At 44.1% G+C, this 26,501-nt stretch overlaps 1 protein-coding gene across 6 annotated transcripts in view; it reads right to left on the reverse strand.

Moving 5' to 3' along the window:
* The window catches only part of LOC147109246 (ena/VASP-like protein), a 354,043-nt gene that overhangs the window by 193,601 nt on the left and 133,941 nt on the right, over window positions 1–26,501 (reverse strand). The window contains exon 1 of one of the 6 annotated variants that reach the window (XM_086002996.1): window positions 20,645–20,746. The exons of 4 other annotated variants lie outside the window; for them this stretch is intronic. Coding sequence is in view for 1 of the 2 variants with exons in the window: in XM_086002993.1 (XP_085859119.1) it covers window positions 10,325–10,338 (14 nt within the window). In the remaining variant the exon portion in view is untranslated. Of the gene's footprint in view, window positions 1–10,324; window positions 10,475–20,644; window positions 20,747–26,501 lie in introns of those variants that run through there. One more of the 6 variants, XM_086002993.1, reaches the window with a different exon arrangement.

Below are 26,501 nucleotides of genomic sequence, written 5' to 3' on the forward strand. Positions count from 1 at the left end.
GGACTCAAGTCGCGCTCCGGGCGGAAGATGACGCGGACGCTGACTCCCGCCCTTACTAAGATGGCAGCGGTGGCAACGCTCGGCTCAGGCCCGCCCCCACCAGCCTTCACAAAGATGGCAGCGATCGCTGGCCTTTTGTCGATCGCGACGGGAGGCACCTAGCTCGGGTGTGGCTGGTCAACAGACGCCCAGGCTTTGAGGCCTGGAAAAACGGTGAAAGGTAGGAAAATTAGAGGTTAGACAAAAGATTTACAAATTAATTAACTTTTTTTAAAAACAATTTGTCTTTTAAAAGCAACTTTTTTTTTGCTGGAAATGTAGATTTGAAAAGAAACACGCAGAAAGCGGGAAAAAGAAATGAAAAGTTTGGAATCAAGATGGCGGCGACTCACCTCGGTTCAGAACGATAAGGCCCGCCCCCACACGCACCGATTGGTCGACCGTCAGGTCACCGAAGCGTAGGATTGGTCAATTGTCCCGTCACTCGACTGTAGGAGGGCCCGCCCACACGCGCCAGGAACCCGGCGTACGATTGGTCGACCTCGACGTCACTCTATTGCTAATGAGTGGATAATGAGATGCTAATGAGCGGAATTTTGAACGTTTTTTGGATACACGGGCGGAATTTTTGTCCAGCCGAAACGTAAATATGCTTACGACCATTTTGGCATTGTAAGCTTTCTTTTGATGTAACGCATGTGTAGGTACGCTCTATAACTTTAGAGTGTATAGCCGGACAGACACACACCGCAGACAGACAGACAGATGTATCCTTTTATATATATAAGATACCACTCAATAGTAAACCATGGAAGAGAAGGATACAAATCAGAACAGCACCAGGAAATACCAATCTGCCTGCATTTCCGCCAGAAATTACACTTCCATTTGCGAGAGCTGCGGGCAGAGGTCTCCTCAATCGAGAATACCAATGTGTGTTATGAGTCCATGTTCACTGGGAATGAAATAAAGACTTCTCGAATTCACTCCATGTAGGACTTGTTCAAGAGAAACGGAGATATGACATTTTCATCTTTTCAGGCCAGGCTTAAATGGGATGCTGTGCTAAGCCACCGTGCCATGTAGGCCATTGGCAAATTAATTAACAACAACGTAACATTTAACATTAATTGACATGATTGTATCTACTTCTCGTCATTTTCCAATGGCGTCCAGCAAGCCAGCAATGTAACCAGCATTGTACACCATGAAACACAATGCTAGTGTATGTAGGTGGCCATCCGTGTGTTGATCAAACATATGATTGTTCATGGCCTCTGAAAACATAGCGTCATCATATTAAAAAAGGCTAAAGGAAACCACACCATTGTGGTTGGGTTCTTTGCATAGCAGCAACTGTTTGAACTACAATTAATGCAACATTCTCGAGATCTGCAGAAAAGCAACATGAAAACATTACCTGCATGACAGTACATGCAAGTGTGCAATGCATTTCATTTGAAAGGGGATATAAGCTTACTTTCTATTGGAGCAGATTGAAATATTGGAGTATGAATTGATATACTTCCTGCTACTATTTGACAAATTAATTTCTTACTTTAATTTATTTTCAGTTTGAAACATTTTGCTGCAGTGAAATTAGTTACAAAAAGCTTTCTCGAACAAAAAAATCACACCATAATTCAGATTCTCCAGGGAAGCCCAAGCACAGGTTGACAAGAGGCAAGGTTTAGGGCCAACTTGTACCCACACATTGCCCGTGGAAAGTCTATTCCATCTGGTTCAGGAGACAGTAACAAGGAGCCATCAATTTAATATGGTCACCAAGAGTGAAGACAGAAATTAGGGAAAACATTGTTACACAAAGTTTGTAGAGCATGGAAGCATTCTTTTGAGGGGAAAGTGGATAAATATTTGAAGAATATGGATAAATATGAGAAGGAGGACAGTAATACAGTATTAGTTTTAGGTTGCTCTAACAAAGAGCCAGTAGAGAGATGACAGGTGCACACATCTATGATTCCAAGTGGGGCATGTCCCTGAGGGGAGAAAGTGTGCCTTCCATATCAGACAAACATAAACTCTACCTATGTGAATTTCTCAATAGCTTGAGTTAGAGATTCTTATGCATGAAGAGGACTTTTGTCCATGTCAGGCACCTGGATGACCAAAAAGAAATATGCTGCGGGAAAGATTCCCCAATCCCGACATGCGCATATTTCAATTATAGACCATGTCTTGCAACTGCTCACAAGATGGGACAGTTTCACTGCATGGCCATACTAGAAACATAGAAAAATAGGAGCAGGAGTAGGCCATTCGGCCCTTTGAGCCTGCTCCGCCATTCAATATGATCATGGCTGATCCTCTATCTCAATACCATATTCCCGCTCTCTCCCCATACTCTAACAAAAATGACACCATTCACACCTTTGATTGCTGTGATTATCTCTCTGCCGAGATGTGATAAATGGCAGTTAGAAAGATTACCTGTAAACATCTGAAATTATTCTCTGACTATATAAGCTGTGTCTTTATGCATCTCTCCACTTCACCTGACGAAGGAGCAGCACTCCAAAAGCTTGTGACTTCAAATAAAGCTGTTGGACTATAACCTGGTGTTGTGTGACTTCTTACATCTGTAACAAAAAGGGTGTCTGCCCTCAACAGTCTGTTCAAGTTCTCAAAATTGAACAATTTTAGTTAAAAAAAAACCCTGTGGAATTTTTGTAATCCCCATTCTCTTTAGGTTTCCCAGTACCAAATGCTGGCCGGAGAACTGCTCTCTGCTCACGTGACTCTAACTCGCTGGTTGGCAAGTACATGACATAGCCCAAAGATCACTCGGCTGCTGTGCTTCGGTCCCTTTACTTCATTGAGGATCCACCTACCCTCCTCTGTTCATTTCTACTTCTCTTACCTACTCCCTCCCCTGAGAACCTAAACCAAGATTAGGACTTTATAATTTGATGAATCAGAGGCACAAACCCAGATTCTACCACCACAGCAGACTGAAAAAATGCTGATCAACCAGATGAATTTCCCTGCCCTTCTTAAAAATATCCAACCTTTGCCAGAGGGATACAGCACAAATCCTAGGAGGTGACAGTGGCCCGGAATTTGTGGTTGTAATGACAGTGAAACTGTCAGTGCTCACCATCATTACTGTGTAAAACTGACAGCAAATTCTGATGCCTGCACATGCACAGTTAGTGGATATCTGGAAGTTGCTGTCAGTGATACCCTGCTCTACCACAGGGTGCGCTGTTGCAATCTTCACAGATGCAATCAACACAGAATCGGTGATTTAACGTGAACTTCCACTTTTTACGCACTATTCTTGCTGTAAGAACCATTGAAAAAGTTAAGCCTTGTTGAATGAGATATCACTGAGTTTTTAACGGCATGCTAAGTCATAATTACTGCTGAACTACCTCTCTGGCCCTGAAAAATGATTAGAAGTATGGAGTATTATTCCCTCCATTCCATGATAAAAATTCCATGATTTTTTAAATAAATTTAAAAAAATTTTTAAGTCTATGATAATTCATCTTCTACCTTAATCCCATGTGTATGTCCCAATCTTTATTTTGCTTTCTGTAAAATTATTAAAAAGTGAATTATAATCTGTGCTTTTTACTTCCTGGTTTGCTGTGTGTAAAAATTCTTCAAACTGATTGGCTGCTCAGCCTGCTTGACAACATCACTGTTGATGGAGACCACAGAGCCCCTATAGATTGTGTCAGATTGAACGAATAGGGGAAATCGACACTCTAGTGCCCGCTAAATCTTCATGGACAGCTTTCTTCAAGGTCAGCGGCAAGCATTGTCCCATCGCCACTGGCCACAAAATCCGGGCCAATGAGTCTATACAAGGGACTAGTACAGTTGCATCTGGACTACTTTGCAAAATTCTGGTCATCAAACTACAACAATGAATGATATCAAGGCATTAGAGGCAGTACAAAATGGGCAACCAAACTGATAGCTAGCTTAAGACAACCGAGCAATGAGGAAAGGCTGAAGAGCCCGGTATTACTGATTCAGGAAGAAAGGCACAGGAAGATATTATTGAAGTATCATTAAGGTAACAGTTAAGTTGAATACTGATAAAAAGTTCGATAACATGCACATCCCATGTGCTATTTATCTATGGCACAGAACATCAGTACAACATATTTGCATCTGCCACTATTGGTGAAGAAACAAATTAAGTTTGGACAATTGTGCGAATCAAGAGAATTCTGTACTTGTAGAGTTATTCCTCGATTTTTCATTAATCTCCTCACATCCATATCTGACAGTTTGATTAAAAATGAGATGCTCAGAAAACATTCCACTGGACAGTCATATCCTTTCCTTCATTGAATTTTTTTTCACCATAAAATCACTATGTTAGGGAACTATGCTAAGTATAGGAGGGAGGCAGAAGCTTCATGAAGCCTGTTTCACTTCTATGTTTAGTAATCTATGGCTTCGCCAGTGATAATCCAAGAAATGCTGTGATTTTTATGCCATATAGTAAAAATGTGGAACAGTCTCGTAAATCCTTGATAACACTGAAAGATTTGGCCTCGTTTCTGCTCAAACTTTAATAATACATCCATACCAAAATAAAAATTCCCATTACTGCATCAGGATGCCTCAGTATCCAAGCAGCTATGTTGACTTTTCTTATTACTTTCTCCCAGTTTTGGCTGAAAAGTTTTTCAAAAATTATTTGAAGTAAAGCTAGAAGTCAAATTTCAAAAGCTTTGCTGGGGTGAAATTCATATTGGGTGTTCTTCTAAATCTGAGCAGCTGTGTATCACTGAGTGCGTGCGTGTGCGCATGTACACGAGAGGGAGAGAGAGGAAAAATAAAGAGAGAGATAAAAGGAGAAAGCAAAATGGCAGCACTCTGATTGCATACCTTGTATCCTCCACTTTTTGTACTCTACACTTTAGAAAGTATGTGGGAGTGAAAGACAGACATACTCATACAGATAGAGAGTGGGAGAGAGGGACAGAGTGAAAGAGAGAGAAAAAGAGAAAAAGGCAGAGAGGTAGGTTTTTTTGCCCCTCTTTCTGATTTGGTTTCTTAAAAGAAAAAAAGTTGAATTTTGATTTTTTTTGCCCCTCAGGTGATTGTATGGTCACTGACGGGTTCATGATGCTCAGTTACACCATGACGATGTGGAACAGGCTCGATTCACCGGCTGGTCTTTGCAGGCAAGGTAAATGATATACACCCGGAAAGACACAGCATCCCATCTGTTGCAGGATGTTTTCAAATGTAAAATTCAGAGTTGTGCTTTTCCAAATGCTCATGGCAATAAAATGCTAGATTTCCCATCAGGAATTATTAAACTCTCTACTGCCCATGGTGTAGACTCATCTACTTCATTGGAGAAATGCAAGAGTTCACAGGCAGCTCATCAAAAAAATAATGGCCACTCTTTCTAAACTGCCGCTGAGCATGTGTGAACCTCAGAGCAACAGGTTGGTTACAAAATTGTTTCCAGATATAAATAACTGGGAAATTTTACAGTTGTTCTAGGTTAATTTAGCAAGTGGTTATTCACACTGTGAATAGACAGCAAGTCTTCCTAAAAAGTGACACTTTCAACAGTCAAATCAGCATTACTAAAAATTATTAGTCTTAAACATATCAAAAATAGGCTGGTGTCCTTTAGAAATTTGGAATAACAAGTCTTTATTTTTTTTCACTGGAGAGATCAGTGAGGAATCGGGGGGGGGGGAGAGCAATCAGGAGTCGGAGGGAGGAGAACAGTGAGGAGTCGGAGGGGGGAGAGCAGTGAGGAGTCAGAGGGGGGAGAACAACGAGGAGCTGGAGGGGGAGGCAGCACGGTGTCGGAGGGGAGAAGCGAGGGGCTGGAGGGGAACAGCGAGGGGCTGGAGGGGAGCAGCGAGGGGCTGGAGGGGAGCAGCGAGGGGCTGGCGGGGTGAGCAGCAGGCACTAGGGATACAAGCCTGTGATTAGGCAATTGCACAGCAACAGCGAGCAGGGCAGACGAGGCACCGACAGAGTAGCAGTAAAGTTGTGTGGATAGCTATGAGTGGTGGGAAATGGAGTAGAGCCCTATGTGAATGCAGAATGTGTGGGGTTTTGCCTGTAGTTCTGTCTCTGGAGTCAATTCCAAGTCTGGCCGGGCTGCAGACAGGTGGCGATCAACTGCCCACCTGAGATCCCTGCTGAGAAGCCCGAGCTATTTATAGGGCCGGTCCTCGTTACTTTAGACTCTTACAACCCCCGCCCCCTCACCACCCAGCGATCGGCGAGCATTGTTCAAACATCACAGGCAGCATCCTGGTTGTGGCGGGGGCAGGGGCCGTGCAGGAATTTTAGCGTCTCTGACACAGAGTTGAGTCCGAAATTTTGCCTGGGGTGGGGGGTGAGTTGGGGGGTGCAGAGGGGCCCCGCTGGGAGGTCAGAACATTTTTATGGGGCCAGGAGGAGCATCCCGTCCCCACAATTTTAATTAAAAACTTACCTTTCCCCAATCAGCCTTTAGAGGGCCGATGGTTAGGCCTGTTATTAATGGGCAGAGTGCATGCTCAGCCCACTGACACCTTAAAATTTCTTTGTGGTCCTACATACATTGTAGGACCCCAATTTGTACATGGTAATGAGTCTCCCACCGGAAACAGGCAGGTGCCTGGGCCACCCATCTCAAGATCCGACTCAAGATGGGGCTGGAAATTGCGGTCAGAGGCTTCCCGCGAGCGAATGCCTCAGATCCGCAAGAAAAGTACACACCTACCTGGTGCCTCCGTATCTTTGGATTCTTGCGCTCCTGGGCCTGTGGAAAGGCCCACATTTCCCAGAGGCGCACGTGGTACGCAAGCATCCCTGGGATCATGTGGGCAAGGCCAACCAATCACAAAGGGGGATTCCTATTATTCTCATGGGGATTCCATTTACGTATGGAATCTCCATAAGCATGAATAGAAATCTCATAAGAAAAAACACACTTTCATCCCACTTAAACATAAATCATCACGTTAAAAATTTAAATATTTAAAACAAAAATTAAATTTTTTGAAAAATAAATTAATATTTTATAAGGGGGCCAAAAATAACCTAAACTAATTTTAAAGGTATTTGAATGTTTAAAAGATTTTTTTAAATGTATTTTTTATTTATTTAAACCCTTACGCTGGTAAAAGGCGGCCTTATGCCTGCCTTTACCAGGCGTAAGAGTTTCGTGGGCATTCGTTGGGCAAATAGCTCAACACTGCACCAGCGAATGTCCATTTCCCGGGGATTCGTACGATCTGTTAAGCTGAAACTTGATAGATCGTACGTTCTGCATTTTTGCGCATGTGCAGCGCATGCGGAAACCCGGAACTTGCGGGGCACTTATGGCCGTGTATGCTGCATGTACGCAGTCACAGGTCCCGGAAAATCCGGGCCAAGGTGGAGGCAGGCGAATCACGGGCGTAAATGGGCAGTAAGGTCGGCCCTGCAACCTTGAGGTGATACCACCTCGTTTACACCGTGCATAACGAGTTGATATTGGCCCATTGTCTTATTCTGCATCTGCTGGTGTCTTAATCCATGCAAACGGACCTTTGAAAAATAACCTTATGCAGTCTTTGTTATCCAAATGCTGCAGAGACTTGAACAATAACAATGGTGAGTGAGTTGGGGAGGATGACATCCCAACACAATTTGTGAATTTTTAGACTTAGGTCGAGAAATTGCACTCGCGCCCAAAACGGGCAGCATGTCAGCGAAGCGATTGATTCATTCGACCGAAATTCGGTATTGGGCCACCTTCGAATTAAACAAGCGAGCTGCGGGCATCAATTCAGCATCCCGATGCAGCTCGCCGGTCGGGGTCTGCCGAATTGTAGCCGTCTCCTCCAACGAGTTGGCTCGCAGGTAGGGCCTGGGCTGGGGTGGGAGAGGGAAGCTGAGGGGGACGAGCCCGGGCCGACAGCAGCCCACGGTACTTTTTTGGAACCAGGGAGAGCACTCTGGCTCTGCCTGGCTCCACAGAAATGATACTTTGAAAAAGTGCTGCACATATTTCTTAACATAGAAACATAGAAGATAGGAGCAGGAGTAGGCCATTCGGCCCCTTGAGCCTGCTCCGCCATTCAATGCGATCATGGCTGATCATCCAAATTCAGTACCCTGTCCCTGCCTTCTCCCCATATCCCTTGATCTCTTTAGCCTTAAGAAATATATCTAACTTCTTCTTGAATATATTTAATGAATTGGCCTCAACGGCCTTCTGTGATAGAGAATTTCACAGGTTCACCACTCTCTGGGTGAAGTAATTCCTCCTCATCTCTGTCCTAAATGGTTTACCCCTTATCCTTAGACTGTGACCCCTGGTTCTGGACTCCCCGGCCATCGGGAACATCCTTCCTGCATCTAGTCTGTCTAGTCCGGTTAGAATTTTATAAGTTTCAATGAGATCCCCTCTCATTTTTCTAAACGCCAGCGAGTATAAGCCCAATCGACCCAATCTCTCCTCATACGTCATTCCTACCATCCCAGGTATCAGTCTGGTGAATCTTCGCTGCACTCCCTCCATGGCAAGAATGTCCCTTTAAGGACCGCTGATTAGGCCGCTCATGATCTGTTATATGTTAGGACCCGGAGCTGCACATGCAAGCACACAACGCCTGTTTTAGGCTGGCGCCCTGGAGACCTAAATGTTGCCGGCTTCCAATTTGGCAGCCAGCGCAATTCCAGGGGAGATCGGGTGCCAGAGATCGCGACTCAAAATTCACCCCCTTAATCTTCATTTTACACCCAAAAAACATGCAAGATGATACTGAATTTCTCGCCATTAGCATGCAACATGATTTGCTGCCCAAGTGCTGCAATTAAACATAAAAGTCCTGGAAGTAGTGAAAATACTAGTTTCTCAGTAAATCTGTATGGTAACAAATCACTTCCCAATAATATTATTACCAGTGGAAGCCCACTGCAACATTGAAAAATAATTACATGCAGCACATTAATTTATATTTTCATCACACAAAATACTCCATCTAAGCAAAATGTATGAATTACAACATTTTTTCTGCAATGTAGAGCATCCTGGGACCAAGGGCATTAATACATCACTGCACTCGGTCCAATATTTCAGACCTAGTTAAGGACTAAGCCATCAGTGGAAAGGAAATACTGGCATTTATAGTTTGCGGCTTACATGTTACTGCACCCAGTAAAGAATTGTGCACGCCTCTGGTTTTCTGACGATCAGCATCAGCCATAAACCTTCTAACTGCTGCAGTCTCCGAATGGTGAAGTCATGTTTAGAAACTGATCTGCAGTGGCAAGAAATGTCTGCAGCAAATGTGAAATTCTGTGGCCAATTCTACAGTTGCAGGGTAGTGGAGTCCCAGGGGCCCTGACTAGTCGAAGGCAGGAATCATTTCTAGCCTCAGTTTTAACTGTGTATTTAAACACTCTAAAGCATTACTTCCCTACAGCACTATGCGCCAGATTTAATTGATCCTAAAAACCTAAAGGAATAGAGGATTCTCTCAACACTAATGTGTGTGTAATTGAACAGTGTCTTTCACTTTCACTCGTTTCTGTGTCTTCCTGATGAATTCTGTCCCCTAGGAAGTGCAATTATTTTATCCAGATCACTAAATGTTTCTTGTGTGTGTATTAATTTTGGCACTGGACTGACTGTCCACAGTTAGTGCAGCCACATGACAGCAATCTGGAAGGTCCTTATTCCTTACAAAGTTCAGTTTTTTAAAAAAATACTTAACTTAGTAAATTTTGTTATAATGACATTACTATGTTTGTGTCAACTCATTGGCAGTGATATGCCAGAAAAGGTAACAATTTTTTTTTTTTAAAGCACTGGCAAAATCAGATACACACACACACAAGGAATTCCCACAAGTATTTAGAAGACTATTTAAAGTTCATTCAAAAAGAATCAGAAATTAATTTACCACAGTAAAGTTTTTAACTCAATAATATACCAAATATCAACCAGAATAAAGCATGCAGTAGATTAACCACAATATTCATAGAACAATTCTGAATGCTATCATATATGTGTTCCAATTCATGTTAGAGTCTTACATTAATTATTTCCACTTTTCTAATCAGTGACTCTATACAGCCTTCTGCTCCTCCACATTGATAAAATAATTATTTTAAAATCAGGGAAACCCCAACACATAGCCAGTATTCACAAATCGATAGAATGTAGCCAGAATAGAGGAAAGATTGGTAAAGACATGGAGGGTAAAAGGTAACACTGCAGAGGATCCACCAGCTGATTAACCTGCTACAGCTGTATTATCCATTTATACTGAATCTGGGGCAACAAAGGATTTGCGTTCTGAAAGCTTAAATAATTTTAGTATTTACTTACCCAGCTGACATCATCTGTGCAGTTAAGTTTTTCTTTTGTATTGGTGTTAGCTGTCAATAGGACCTAACTAATATCACACACCATCCAGAGAAACACTGTACTTATTTATTTCCAGCTAAGAAGCACGATCTTGCAGCTTCTACAAGTTCATACGAGCAAGCAGGAAAAGGAAGTACAAGAACAAGTGAACAGGAAGTAAGATTTGGTTAAAAAGCCAAAATCTGATTGATGCAAAAGAAAAGGAAGAGAAACTCTTCAGGTCCTTCGTTGGTTTAAGTAACCATACATCTGATTATATGGACTTTTAATTCCAACCATGGTAGCCGCATGTACATTGGATTCACTCAGATAACCATTATTCACTATGCTACTAGTCAACTTTGACTCATTCCTGATACATTGACTGTATTTCTCCATTTTTTGTATAATTGCTGCTTGCCCTGGCATATTCCACAGTAATTTTCCAAAATACTGTATGTGAGATTTCCAGAGATGCACAAGTCTAAATAAGTGAGAATACTCTACAGGACTAATGGAACAGTTGCCGGCACACTAAGGGAGTCTTTTATGTCGACCATTTAGATGAAAGATTACACCTCGTGTAATTATGCGCACGGGCCCACATACAATACACATGGAATGTATGATATCTGGCATTCTGCAGCCAGGAAATCCGATGACTAGGTCCCAGACTTCACCATAACGTCTGGTGACAACACCATCTATCGAATGCAAGACTGATGACAGATCAGATTTTCCACCTTCACTCTACTTCTGGGAGGCATTCCACACAGAAAAACTATTAAAGCTTATCTCACTATGTCTTGCGAATGATCCAACACCATGGCATAACCTGTGCTAGAATACAATGTACAGAGATGTAAAGTAAGTGTCTTAGCTCCCATGTGGTGCTTTCACATTTCCATTCCAAAATCACATGAAAGCACTGGACTAGAGTACCGGGCTCTGTCCAAAAATGCAGAGTGACGGCTCTAAAACGGTTATTTTGATATTTTTACATCAATTTCCTCTTCTGTGTGAGTGCCAACTCCCGTTACTATCCAGTCCTACCACAGACAGGCCTTCCAACGATGTTGATGGTGAAAACTCTGCCAAGGGCTTAAGGCGTGAAATCTTTCAGTGCAATTAATTTCCATCTGGCAATTGACTGGTTCTTGCTGAGGAACAAAGTGCAGTTTTAGCAAAGTGACTGGACCATCAGCAATGGCAAATGGGAAATGTGATGTAAGCTACCCTTGGATATGGAACAAAAACAGAAAGTGCTGGAAACTCTCAGCAGATCTGTCAGCATCTGTGGAGAGAACAGACAAGTTAAGATTTCAGGTATATCCCTTCGTCAGAACTGGAAAAAATTACAGATCAACATTTAAAAAGGAAATGAACAAAGAAGGGGCAGAAAAATACACACACACACACACGAGAGAGGAAAGAGTAAAACACTTCTATAGATATGTGAAGAGAAAAAGATTGGTGAAGTCAAGCATAGGTCCCTTGCAGTCAGAATCAGGGGAATTTATAATGGGGAACAAAGAAATGGCAGACCAATTAAAAACATACTTTGGTTATGACTTCACAAAGGAGGACACAAATAGCCTCCCAGAGATGTCGGGGAACATAGGGTCTAATGAGAGGGCGGAGCTGAATGAAATCAGTATTTGTAAGGAAATGGTGTTACAGAAATTGACGGGATTGAAGGCCGATAAATCCCCCGATAATGAAAGGATTCGCAAATTTCATGTCTCCCCTGAAGATTTACTTCTGGCTTATTGGCGAAACCCTGGCTGGACTGAGTTTAAAATCCAGGGCTCCAGGGCCCAACAAGATGGCTACGGTCAACCTCATGGCCAAGGCCTGCAAAGTTCAGGTTTGGACTGACAAAGAAGGAATGTTCCAGAAATTAGAAGGCAGACAGGCCTTCTGCATTTATGTATGAGAAGCAAACAGTGGCATTCGGGCCTCTGATTAAAACCCATCAAGGCCGTTTGCACAGATAATCAACGGGTAATAGCTGCATTCAGACCTTCGTTAGCTGACTTCAACACTGTTTGAAAACGATCAACGGGGCACTCAAACTGGAATGGCCCCATCACAAGACCAGTTAGACAAAGGGAAACACTTATGGGACATTTAAAAACCGATTAACCGGCCATCCAGGTCGACGGGCCCAGATCGGTTTCCTTTGTATCATCTTCAACACATCCAGGTCAGACAAAGAAACAAGCTGATCTGGCAAGTGATAAGGGCTCCCAGGAAGGGGTATAAGTAGTCCCTCGGGAAGCCACATCTCTCTCTCTCTCGCCTGGACTCCGGTGCCCTGCCTTACCACCAAGAAGATCGTCGATGAAGAGCCCATCCAGGGAAGCAGGATACTGGCAGTTACGATTAAATCACTGGGGTATCTCTGCTCTGGGCGGTGAAAACCCTAAAGACATCGGCAGGCAACGGGGCACGGAGCAGGCGTTCTAACATCAGAGACTGGTGAGCATAAGTTTTCTGGCCCATCGCAAGACAACTTAGATAGGTGTAAAGGGTGGGAGTTAAGGGGATTGCTAAAATGATCATTTTAGTCATTTTCCCTCGATGTGTCCGTTTCTCCTCCCCCGCTAAGTGTAATCGTGTTGCATTCATAGTAATTTTCTCTGTATAGTGATTATTTCTCTATTTTAATAAACATTGGTTTTCTTTGCACCAAACCACTGGTCTCGTTTTGTTTATATCGCTGCTCGTAATAGGTCCGGTGGTCAGAACCAGAGGGGAAGCGATTCGAACGGGGCTGGAACAGCTCAGATATGCCTGACTGGCCAGACACAAACCCCAAACCAAAACCCCCTACAATAATCTACATCCTAGGGTACTTAAGGAAGTGGCCCTAGAAATAGTAGATACATTGCTGGTCATCTTCCAAAATTCTATAGACTCTGGAACAGTTCCCATGGATTGGAGGATAGCTAATGTAACCCCACTATTTAAAAAAGGTGGTAGAGAGAAAACGGGGAATTATAGACCGGTAAGCCTGACATCGGTAGTGGGGAAAATGCTAGAGTCCATTATAAAAGATGTAATAAAAGAGCACTTGGAAAACAGTGACAGGATCGGACAAAGTCAACATGGATTTATAAAAGGTAAATCATGCTTGACTAATCTACTGGAATTTTTTGAGGCTGTAACTGGTAGAATAGATAAGGGAGAACCAGTGGATGTGGTGTATTTGGACTTTCAGAAGGCTTTCGATAAGGTCCCGCATAAGAGATTAGCGTGCAAAGTTAAAGCACATGGGATTGGGGGTAAGGTACTGTCTTGGATAGAGAACTGGTTGGCAGACAGGAAGCAAAGAGTTGGAATAAACGGGTCTTTTTCCGAGTGACTAGTGGGGTAGCGCAGGGATCGGTGCTAGGACCCCAGCTAGTCACAATATATATATAAATAAATGATCTAGACGAGGGAACTCGATGTAATATCTCCAAGTTTGCAGATGACACAAAGCTGGGTGGGTGTGTGTGTTGTGAGGAGGATGCAGAGAAACTCCAGTATGATTTGGACAGGTTGGGTGATTGGGCAGATGCATGGCAAATACAGTATAATGTGGATAAATGCGAGGTTGTCCACTTCGGTGGCAAAAACAGGAAGGCAGATTATTATCTGAACGGCAATAGATTGGGAAAAGGAGAAGTGCAACGAGACCTGGGTGTCCTTATGCACCAGTCGCTGAAGGTAAGCATGCAGGTGCAGCAGGCGGTTAAGAAGGCAATTGGTATGTTGGCCTTCATAGCAAGAGGATTCGAGTACAGGAGCAAGGATGTCTTGCTGCAGTTGTACAGGGTCTTGGTGAGACCACATCTTGAGTATTGTATGCAGTTTTCGTCGCCTTATCTGAGGAAGGATGTTTTTGGCAACGAGGAAGTGCAGCGAAGATTCACCAGACTGATATCTGGGATGGCAGGAAAGACGTATGAGGAGAGATTGGGTCGATTGGGCTTATATTTGCTAGAGTTTAGAAGAATGAGGGGATCTCATTGAAACTTATAAAATTCTAACAGGATTAGACAGACTAGATGCAGGAAGGATGTTCCCGATGGCGGGGGAGTCCAGAACCAGGGGTCATAGTCTAAGGATAAGGGGTAAGCCATTTAGGACTGAGATGAGGAGGAATTTCTTCACCCAGAGAGTGGTGAACCTGTGGAATTCTCTACCACAGAATGCCGTTGAGGCCAATTCATTAAATATATTCAAGAAGGAGTTGGATATATTTCTTAAGGCTAAAGGGATCAAGGGATATGGGGAGAAAGCAGGGACAGGGCACTGAATTTGGATGATCAGCCATGATCTCATTAAATGGCGGAACAGGCTCGAGGAGCCGAATGGCCTACTCCTGCTCCTATCTTCTATGTTTCTATGTTAAAAGTAAAACAGGTTAAATGGCTGCAGTGATATTAATAGGCAATAGGAAAAAACATAATGAAAGGCATTTAATAGACACAGAGGACGTGGGAATAGCTGAGGCAGGGAAGGGAGGGTTGGTAAGGTAACTCGGAAATGAAAACCTCCATGGTCCTAGTTAGGATGCCGACCATTCTTTGTTCCAGTCCTACTCAAGCCCCCTTCCTGACCTCTTTCTCTGTTACATTGATGACTGTCAGTGCTGCTTCTTGCTGTTGCTCGAAACTAGAGAATTTTGTTAAGTACGCTTAAGTGACTGCTTTGCCAAACACCTCCAATGTGTCTGCAGGTTCAACCCTGAGCTCCCCATTGCTTGCCACTACCATTATGACCTCTCTGTCTTTGCTCCAATGGAGCTCAATGTAAGTTTGAGGAACAATAACTTATCTTTCTATTAGGCACTTGGTGCCCTCTGTTAATACTGACTTTAATAACTTCAGATCTTAACTTTAGCTCACACTTCCTTTAAGGCAGGAGATGCTGATGTGGGATGGCATGGGGGGGGCGGGGAGGGGGTGGTCAGTAGGAATGGAAGGGTTGGCACTTGGGTTGGAAACTTTCCCTCAGAAGTCCTTGCTGGTAGGATGGACTACACCCTTGGTGCAGTCCCGCTTCTCAAGCAGCTGGATTCTATTCCAGTTTTATTATGCTTCGTTCTATTGTCTTATGTTAATATCTCTACAGCTGTTTAATAACCTCCCATTTTTCTTTGAAGCTCGTTACAGGTACTGTAGCCAATGTTATGGTACTGGACTTGCAACTCAGAAGTCAGGCAGCATGGTGGCATAGTGGTTAGCACTGCTGCCTCACAGCGCCAGGGACCCGGGTTCAAATCCGGCCTCGGGTGACTGTCTGTGTGGAGTTTGCACATTCTCCCCGTGTTTGCGTGGGTTTTCTCCGGGTGCTCCGGTTTCCTCCCACAATCCAAAGATGTGCGGGTTAGGTTGATTGGCCATGATAAAAATTGACCCTTAGTGTTAGGGGGGATTAAATACGTGGGGTTACAGGGTTACGGGGATAGGGCTTGGGTGGGATGGCTGTCGGTGTGGGGACCAGGTGCTAGGGTTTGATCAGCCATGATCTCGTTGAATGGCGGAGCAGGCTCAAAGGGACGAATCTCCTACTCCTATCTTTCTAAGAGTTCAAATCCCACCATGGCAAGTTGTTAAATTGGATTCAATAAGTCTGGTAAGTTGTGGCCTAGCATCAGGAAAATAACCATGAATGCTGCCAGATTGTCATATAAAGCTAACTGGTTCAGGGAAGGGAACATGCCAGACTGACCTGCATGTGATTCTAGTCCCACACTACATATCATAGAATGGTTACAGCACAGAAAAAGGTCATTCGGCCAGCCAAGCCCGTGCCGACTCTCAGCTAGTCCCACTCCCCTACCCTTTCCCTGTAGCCCTGCAATTTTTTTTCCTTCAGATACTTATCCAACTCCTTTTGAAAGATAAAATTGAGTCCGCCTCCACCACCCTTTCAGGTAGTGCATTCCAGATCTTAACCACTCGTGTAAAAAAGTTTTTTCTTACGTCGCCTTTGGTTCTTTTGCCAATCAGCTTAAATCTGTGTCCTTTGGTTCTCGAACCTTCTACCACTGGGAACAGTTTCTCTCTATCTACTCTGTCCAAACCCCTCATGATTTTGAATACCTCTATCAAATCTCCTCTCAATCTTCTCTGCTCAAAGGAGAACAGCCCCAGCTTCTCCAGTCTATCAACGTAACTGAAATCCCTCATTCCTGGAATCATTCTCGTAAATCTTTTCTGCACCCTCTCTAAGGCCTTCACATCCTTCCTAAAGTGGTGTCCAGAATTGGACACAGTACTCCAGTTGGGGCTGAACCAGATACAGGTTCATCATTATTTCCACACTTCTGTACTCTATACCTCTATTTATGAAGCCCAGGATCCCGTAAGCTTTTTTAACTGCTTTCTCAACCTGCCCTGCCACCTTCAACGATTTATGCACACATACCCCCAGGCCCCTCTGATCGTGCACCCACTATGGGATTGTACCATTTAGTTTTTATGTCCTCTCCTCATTCTTTCTACCAAAATGCATCACTTCACGCTTTTCTGCATTAAATTTCATCTGCCACGTGCCTGCCCATTTCACCAGCCTGTCTATGTCTTTCTGAAGTCTATCACTCTCCTTCTCACTATTCACTATACTTCCAAGTTTTGTGTCATCTGCAAATTCTGAAATTGTGCCCTGTACACCCACATCCAAGTCATTAATATATATCAAGAAAAGCAGTGGTCCTAGAACCGTCCCCTGGGGAACACCCACTGTATACCTTCCTCCAGTCCGAAAAACAACCGTTCACCACTGCTCTCTGTTTCTTGTCACTTAGCTAATTTTGTATCCAGGCTGCCATTGTCCCTTTTATTCCATGGGCTTCAATTTTGCTGGCAAACCTATCATGTGGCACTTTGTCAAACGCCTTTTGAAAATCCATGTATACTACGTCAACCGCATTACCCTCATCAACCCTCTCTGTTAACTCATCAAAAATTTCGACCAGGTTGGTTAAACACGATTTGCCTTTAATAAATCCGTGCTGGCTTTCCTTAATTAATCCACCCCTATCCAAGTGACTGTTGATTTTGGCCCCGATTATGGTTTCTAAAAGCTTCCCCACTACCGAGGTTAAACTGACTGGCTTGTAGTTGCTGGGTTTATCTTTACACCCTTTTTTGAACAATGGTGTAACATTTGCAATTCTCCAGTCCTCTGGCACCATCCCAGTATCTATGGGGGATTAGAATATTATTGCCAGTACCTCCGCAATTTCTGCCCTCAATTCCCTCAGCATCCTAGGATGCATCCCATCTGCTCCTGGTGATTTATCTACTTTAAGTACAGCCAGCCTTTCTAATGCCTCTTCTTTATCAATTTTTACCCTATCAAGTATCTCTACTACCTCCTCCTTCACTAGGTCTATGGCAGCATCCTCTTCCTTGGTGAAGACAGATGCAAAGTATTCATTTAGTACCTCAGCCATACCCTCTGCCTCCATGCATAGGTCTCCTTTTTGGTCCCTAATCGGCCCCACCCCTCCTCTTACTACCCGTTTACTATTTATATGCCTATAGAATATATATACCTGCATAGTTTAGTATTAATGCCCTCATGGCAGCTTGGGATGGACAATAATTACTGTCGGCGACATCCCAAGAATAAATTAAAATGTCATTCTACTTCCTCTCTTATACGTGTGCATGCTGTTTCCTCTCCCTTCCTGTTGTTCTCTTGTTAAATGTTGTTCATCTGTAATTTTTTCAGTTCTGACAAAGGGATACACCTGAAATATTAACTTTTCTGTTCTTTCCACAGATGCTGATTGACCTGCTGAGTGTTTTAACATTTTCTGTTTTTGTTTCAGAATTGCAGCATTTGCAATTTTGGCTTTTTATTTTCCCTGGAATTTGGAATCAATTGGATCGGATCAACATAGACAGGCGCCTTGGTAGTATTCGGTGTGTTGAAGTACTGGCAAACAGGAGCATGCCGCCGTGCAAGCTTCGCTGGTTCGAGAAGGCAACTTTTCAGTCTTTTTCTTTGTAAAATGAGATTTCTTTCCCCCCCCAGGAGGAAGTTGGCTGAGTTAAAGAAAAATATGGTTCACGCACAGAGGGTTGTTGCCAGGAAAGTACTGGAGGCAAGTTATCATGCTCTGATATATTGTGCCGAAGCTACTAAGTCTCAAAATATTGGTGAGGCACCAAATAGATATATGCTGTGTTTTAGGAGGTACAGTAGTGTAGTGGTTAAGTTACTGGTCTAGTAATCCAAAGGCCTGGACTAATGGTCCAGATACAAGAGTTCAAATCCCAAATGCAATTAATTAAATTAATCTGGAATTTTAAAAAAAGCTAGTACCAGTAATAGTGACCATGAACCTACCGGATTGTCGTAAAAACCCAACTGGTTTACTAATGTCCTTTAGGGAAGGAAATCTGTCATCCTGTGTGTGACTCCAGGCCCACAGAAATGTGGTTGCCTCTTAACTCTCCTCTGAAATGGCCTAGCAAGCCACTAAATCAAGAAGGCAGCTCACCACCACATTCTCGAGGGCAATAAATGCCGGCGATGCCCACAACTCGTGAAGAATTTTTTAAAAATGCGAGCGAGATATGGGAGGTCACCCACTTTACTGGCGATCTGGGAGGTCACCCACTTTACTGGCGATCTGGGAGGTCACCCACTTTACTGGCGATATGGGAGGTCACCCATTTTACTGGCGATATGGGAGGTCACCCACTTTACTGAGGCTATGGGAGGTCACCCACTTTACTGAGGATATGGGAGGTCACCCACTTTACTGGCGATATGGGCGGTCACCCACTTTACTGGCGATATGGGAGGTCACCCACTTTACTGGCGATCTGGGAGGTCACCCACTTTACTGGTGATATGGGAGGTCACCCACTTTACTGAGGATATGGGAGGTCACCCACTTTACTGAGGATATGGGAGGTCACCCACTTTACTGGCGATATGGGAGGTCACCCACTTTACTGAGGATATGGGAGGTCACCCACTTTACTGGCGATATGGGAGGTCACCCACTTTACTGGCGATATGGGCGGTCACCCACTTTACTGGCGATATGGGAGGTCACCCACTTTACTGGCGGTCTGGGAGGTCACCCACTTTACTGGTGATATGGGAGGTCACTCACTTTACTGGCGATATGGGAGGTCACTCACTTTACTGACGATATGGGAGGTCACTCACTTTACTGGCGATCTGGGAGGTCACTCACTTTACTGAGGATCTGGGAGGTCACTCACTTTACTGACGATATGGGAGGTCACTCACTTTACTGGCGATCTGGGAGGTCACTCACTTTACTGAGGATCTGGGAGGTCACTCACTTTACTGGCGATATGGGAGGTCACTCACTTTACTGGCGATATGGGAGGTCACCCACTTTACTGGCGATATGGGAGGTCACCCACTTTACTGGCGATATGGGAGGTCACCCACTTTACTGAGGATCTGGGAGGTTACTGACATTCCAATGCTGCTTGGCTGCTCGTGTACATGCAATATGCTGCAGAGACAGAAGTGAAAGAAGAATTCCTCTTCCATCGGCCTGTTCACTCATGAGGAACTTTTTCAACTATGGATAATTTTATCTAAAAAGTGGTTCATCTGAAGTCGTGTTGGGATTTGTGGAGATGAAGCCCAGTCAATGGTGCAGACTTTGGCCATCAAAGCAGTCTGCATAATTCAAAGAAAAACACATGTAGCCTTGAAGATGCCAGAAGAACTCCATGATGTCCTCAAACAGTGAAGTTTAAACTGAGAATTTCATCATTTGCTTACAAGTGGATGACTCATTTATGAATGAAGGAAGGGGTATATAGCTAAAAGAGAGCATTTCGTTTAGCCCGACGCTCAACTGAACATTCGGTGTCGGCAGCTGTTGTCGGAAAAGCTAACTTACAGCCTTTTGCCGTGTTGTGTGAAGAGATGGGTGACCCACCTCCAGTTGTTGCTGTACACAGAAGTGCCAGGGAGGAAGTCTGAACTCACTTCTATGAAGTAGATGAGAAAGTCTGCATTTTTCTTTCAGGCAAGATCTCCCCTCTTGTTCAATATTTTGAAAATGCTTGCTGGATTGCTTATAAGGATATTTGGCTGACAAATTTGAACATCTGAATTAACTCTACATGTCTTTCAGGGAAGAGATCAATAGTTTCACGGTTAAAGACCAATTTAAGGCATTCATTCATAAATTTGCCATGTTATCTTAACAAATGGAGAAGCAACATCTGTGGGGTTTTTTTTTTTTTTAAGGACACTGGAAGACTTCATGCAAGCATCACCTGAAAGCAACCTAACCTGTGATTGTTCAGCCCTTGACAGGTTACAGGCCCCTTGTCCGAGAGCTGGCTACAACGTTGGCAGTCGGGTCAGGAATTCCTTCTTCACCAAGCTAATCACCTGCAATTAATTTCTTGCTGAAAATGAAAGCTTCAAACAAGTAATCAAGTAAGGCAAGTAATCAAACACTGACATATTTTTTCCCAGAAGCCATTGACCAATTTTTGGTTGTCCATACAACACAAATTGGTCATTTCTTGAATTAGCATAATCACTGGACTGTCAGTGCTAGCTGGGTTCAAAACAAATTCTGGACTTGAAGCAAAGTGCCAACCCTTAAAATCGGACAGTGACAAAGACTGTACCCTTCAGTCCAGCAACTCTGAACAGAAAAAGGAAACAACTCTCCACTAACTAATGACAAGTAACGCTTTGCACAATTTATCTCATTTATATTGTTGGAACCCATCACAGCAACACTTAACATTCTGTTTATGTTTTTAATTTTATTATTCATTTTTAATTTGTGGCTTAAAAAAGAAAAACTGTGTTGTGGTAATTAATGTTCTTGGGAAATGCAGTATTTTTACATTTCCTTCATCTGGTTGTTGAGTGACTGGGGAAAGATCACTGTTTTTCTCAGTGATGGGGTAATCTCTTCTAGAAAGTTTTAATTAATTTTAAATTAGAGTAAATAAAGTAGGAGCTTAAAAGCTATACAGGTGCAGCAAATACATTTCCAACATTCTGGAGGTAAAAAAAAATGCCAAACAAAATATCCACCACGAAGTTAAAACCCACCAGGAAGGTTGACAGCAACCTTAAGGCCATGTATAATCTCAACAAACTTCTTCATATTGAAATGCAAATTTTGTGACTATACAAAACCAGCAGAAAGTCACCAGAGACAACAGCACAGGACTGAAGCAGCAGACATTCTGTTCCTTCCTGATGCTTTCTTTCACTTTCTCCTGCCTACCTTTTATGTGATAAATGCCACTCTGAATATACGGTCAGGCACCTTTTACACGATTGTTGCCGTGGCAATTCTGTGTGGCCAACACTATGAGGCTGCCATTCTAACTTCATAACTAAGTCAGAGGTGGAAAGTTGGTGGCAGTCATATTTCATCAAGAAACATTGACCCTAAATTAAACTGCAACTGGAATCCACACAGTGCTAGCTTGGCTCCATTGGTAACACTCTTGTCTTGGAGTCAGAAGGTTGTGGGTTGAAGCCCCACTCCAGGACCTGAGCACATATTGGGGCAGTAATTCCTCCCCAAACGCGTGAGTATGGAAGGGGTACTCACGCGTCTGGCCGGAGGAAATGCCGGTTTTCAGCATGCACAGTGCATGCGCTGAAAACCGTCATTTCCTCTCCTCTAACCCAAGAGTTGAAGAGGCTAGCGCGTGCGCTGTAGGGGGCAGCGCGTGCGTCTTGGATGTCCTCTGTTTTGGGGGATTTGCGCATGTCTAAAGGCCTCCAGTCTTTACGCTTGTAAAAAGCACACGTAAGTATTTATTTTTACAGGTAAGTGGTGTTTTAGTGTAATTTAGAATTTCTTTTCCCCACAGGTTTATTATTTTAAAGAATCTACAATAAGGTAAGTTTAGTTTTAGACCCTTTTTATTAAAAATTTATTTTTTTCAACAAAAAAAAATTGTTTAAATTATTTTTTTAAACTTATTTATACTTAATTTAATGATTGGGATGTTTTTTAAATTTTTATTTAAAGTTTAAATAGTGTTTTGGGCCCCCGTAGTTTTCATGAGTTTGACAGTTCTTACTCTCAAACTCATGAATGAACCTTCCCCTCCCCTGATTGGTTGTACAGTGCTTACCTGATCCCAGCCGGCACATCGCACTAACTACGCCGCTGGATCAGGTAAGCACTGCGCGCTGACATCTGAACCGGGCCTGTCACAGGAAATGCAAGCAGGCCCGGGCTTCAGATGTCAGCGCGCAGGGTGAGTGCAGATCGGGGGCTTGCACGCGCGGCAAGCCCCCGACACCAAGTTCTGGGCCAATATAGGCTGACACTTCAGTGTAGTACTGAGGGCGTGCTGCGTTGTTGGATGATACATTAAACCAAGGATTTGCCTGTTCAGTTATAAAAGATCCCATAGCACTATTCAAGGAACAACAGGGGGTTCTCCTGATGTCCTGGTCAACAGCTGTCCCTCAGCCAACATCACTAAAACAGATTAATTAATAATTTATTGGTTGTATAGTGCTTAGAGACATCCCGAGGATGATTATAGGGTGCTTATAAATGACAAGATTTTTTATGTAGGAGCTTTTATACATACAGGCCTAGAAATTGGGTATAGCCCCGCTTGAGGCATTAGAACTGGCGCTGCGCAAAGTTTATAGCCAGACGCAACTTATCGCCGCCTGGCGCGATATTGGGTTGCATCGCCCCCAAAGGTGATTGAGGCGCGAATTCAGGCGTTGCACGGGACTCCTAAGGCGCTAAACTTCCGGCGCAACCTAATATCGGCGCAGCGCAGGTGCTCTCAATTACCAATAACCACGAGACTTCCAGGCGCCGGCCGGCTCTTAAAGGGGTGGGTCAGTCAGCCTCAGCTTCCACACTCAGCGCCTTGTAGGCCTCAGAATCGGCGCAGGCCCCTCTCTGGCGCTAAAAACTTGGACCAAATGGAGAAGGTGAGACAGAGCAGAGCGCTTCAGCAATGAGGCTCTGGAGCAATTGGTGGCCGCAGTGGAGCGCCGTCGAGATGTTCTGTACCCAGACAATGGCAGGAGGCCAAATCATAAGGACTACCGACGAGCTTGGAGGGATGTATGCCAGAGGGTCAACTCCAGCAACATGGTGACCAGGAGCCCTGTCCAATGCAGAAAGAAATTCAACGACCTCACTCGGGTCGTCAGGGTGAGTGTTGTTTCTGCAAACTTCTGCATCCCTTCATTTGCACCTGTCTTTATGGCTACAGGGTAGGCTGTGCCCCATTGCCCATCTGCCAGCAAGCACCGATGGCCCTTTCTGGGCACACACATCCACATTTGACTCAGGGCATCATGTAAGGGCTCTTGCACCATGGGGGGCATGAGATGATCAGTCAGGGCATCATGTAACATAACTTCCCCTCCTTTCCCCTGCAGTCCAAGCTGGCGAAGATTCGCAAAGACCAGCTTCGAACCGGTGGAGGACCTCCACAAGTGGCCACTCTCACGGATCCCGAGGAGAGAGTGCACCAGATTCTTGGAGGACGTCTGAGTGGTCCTGTTACCACTGCAGCTGCCGACCCCATTGTCGACAGCGATGGTAAGTGTTGTGTCCGTGTGTTAATGGAGACACGGAATGCAGGAGTTGGTTTAACAGGTGTTTACTGAACAAAGTCTGGAGGTCAAATCAATCAAATCAAATCAAATCAACTTTTATTGTCATTGTTAGTGCACAAGTGCAGTACAACGAAATGTAGGCTTGCGGCTCCCGAGAGTGTACAATTTGGATTAGGACACTTAAACATTTCAACATACATTTGTACATCTATATTAGCATAAATATGACCATAATAAAGTGCATCGGCAGATGTGCAGGCTTTAGTGTTTATTTGTGGAGTTCAGTAGGATGACAGCCCTGGGAAAGCTGTTCCTAAATCTGGTCGTACGGGTGCGAATGCATCTGTAGTGTCTTCCAGATGATAGGAGGGCGAACAGACTGTGGCTGGGGTGGGTAGGGTTTTTGATGATGGACCGTGCCCTCCGTAGGCAGCGTTTCTGATATATATGTTCTATGGTCGGTAGCCGGGTGCCGGTAATGCGTTGGGCAGTTTTGACTACCTGCTGCAGGGCTTTCCGGTGGGAGCTACAGCTGCCATACCATACCGTGATACAGTTTGTCAGGATGCTCTCTATAGTGCAGCGGTAGAAGTTAGAGAGGATCGGGGGTGACAGATTACATCCCTTCAGCCTCTTCAAGAAATATAGGCGCTGCTGGGCCTTCTTCACCAGAGAGGAGGTGTTGAGGGGCCAGGAGAGGTCTTCCGTGATGTGGACTCCGAGGAACTTAAAGCTGGCCACCCTTTCCACCTCCGCCCCACTAAAAGATACAAGACGCTATACAGGCTTATATACCTGAGTGGTCACTACCGGTACTACAGTACACAGGGGCTCTTAAAAGGTACATACACTACAATTCCTCCCCTTTTAGATAATTAGTACATAACATTTTAAGTAATCATTAATTAACATGTTTACAAGAACAATAATCTACACATTTGCTGCAGTTAATCAAATTATAAGTCAGTCTCTCTGGAGGCTTCCTGACTCGGTCCGGATAACGCCTCGGTGGTGTAATAGTTTTCGGTGGTGTAGTAGGTTCTTTTGGCAAGGTCGATTCGGCTTGAATGCCAGTGTCGGGTTCATCTGGTTCCAGTATCACCGGATCGGAGGTAGATACTATGGGTAACTCTGCTTCATCATTAGGCGTATAGAGTTGTGGTGTAGGTTGTCCCTTTTCAGATGACTCTATGATCTGGTCAGCATGGCGCCTTATTATGCTTTCTCCAATGTCCACGGTATACATCAGCGGTCCTAGTCGTGTGCAAATAGTTCCAGGCTGCCATTTCTCGGTACGGTAGTCCCGGGCCAAAACTTGTTGACATATCTGGAAGGTTCTAGTTGGCCTTTCATTCATGCCTTGAAATTGCCGGTTCTCTACGTCCCTTCTGATGTTTGGCTTGATCAAATCCAGCCGGCATCTTAGTCTTCTATTGAAAAACATCATGGCGGGTGTTTGGTTTGTAACCACGTGTTGCATTCCTGTACGCAAACAAGAAGTTATCTACCTTATGTTGTAGATTTATGTCTTCAAGATAATGGATGTGTCTTTCAAAGGTATATGCAGAAATAGCCGCTCGTAATCCCGTCGAGTTATGACGGTCAGAGCTGATCCTGTATCTAGCTCCATTTTAACTGGGGACCCCGCTATCGTGAGGGTAACCCAAATGGTCTGGTAATCTTCTTTGGCAATTACATTATGTAATTTGAGACAGCTTAGTCTCTTGTTTCCGGAGTCGCTATCGCTCTTCTGGTCTTCGGAGCTACTGTCCGTCATCATTTGTACCTTTCTGTACTTTTCCTTATTGATTTTTTTTCTGTCAGTGGATTTTTTGTTTCCAGATCGGCATACACGTGCAATGTGTCCCATCTTTCCGCATTGCCTGCATGCTTTGTCCTTTTACCAGCAGTCCCTCTGGTCATGGGTGGATCTGCCGCAGTGATAACATCTCTTGAAACCCTGTGTCATTTCATGGGTGCCGAAGTCCCATGTCTTTTGCTGTATCTCTGCAGCTCCTCTTGCTGCTGCTTCGTATGATACAGCCACACTGAAAGCCTTGTCCAGTGTCAAATCTTTCTCAGAAAGTAGCCTTTTCTGTGTTCCTTCACTTTGGAGACCGCAGACGAATTTGTCTCGTAGAGAATCTGCCAGTCCTGCCCCGAATTGGCAGTGCTTTGACAGCTTTCTTAATTCGGTGAGGTAATCAGCGTTACTTTCATTCTTGTGCTGATTCCTCCTGAAGAATTTGAATCGTTCCGCTATCAGCAGCGGTGTTGGGTTTAAGTGCTCCTGTAGGGTATCAACAATCTCCTTAAAATTCTTGTCCATCGGTTTGGCTGGAGTGATTAAGTTTCGTAACAGCCCGTATGTCCTTGCGCCCATCAGATTTAGAAGTACCGATGCCTTTTTATCATCCTCTACTTCATTCGCTGTGCAATATACTTCCACTCTTTCCACATATGTGGTCCAATCCTCTATATTACTATCGAAAGCAGTAATATTGCCAGTCTTAGGCATCCTGAAAATCAAAAATGGCGCCTCCCGCACTTTCCTTTCTTCCCTGCCAAG

Source organism: Somniosus microcephalus, chromosome 12 (genome assembly GCF_052327205.1).
Source record: "Somniosus microcephalus isolate GS21.2 chromosome 12, FLI_Smic_1.0, whole genome shotgun sequence".
Taxonomy (NCBI): Eukaryota; Metazoa; Chordata; class Chondrichthyes; order Squaliformes; family Somniosidae; genus Somniosus; species Somniosus microcephalus.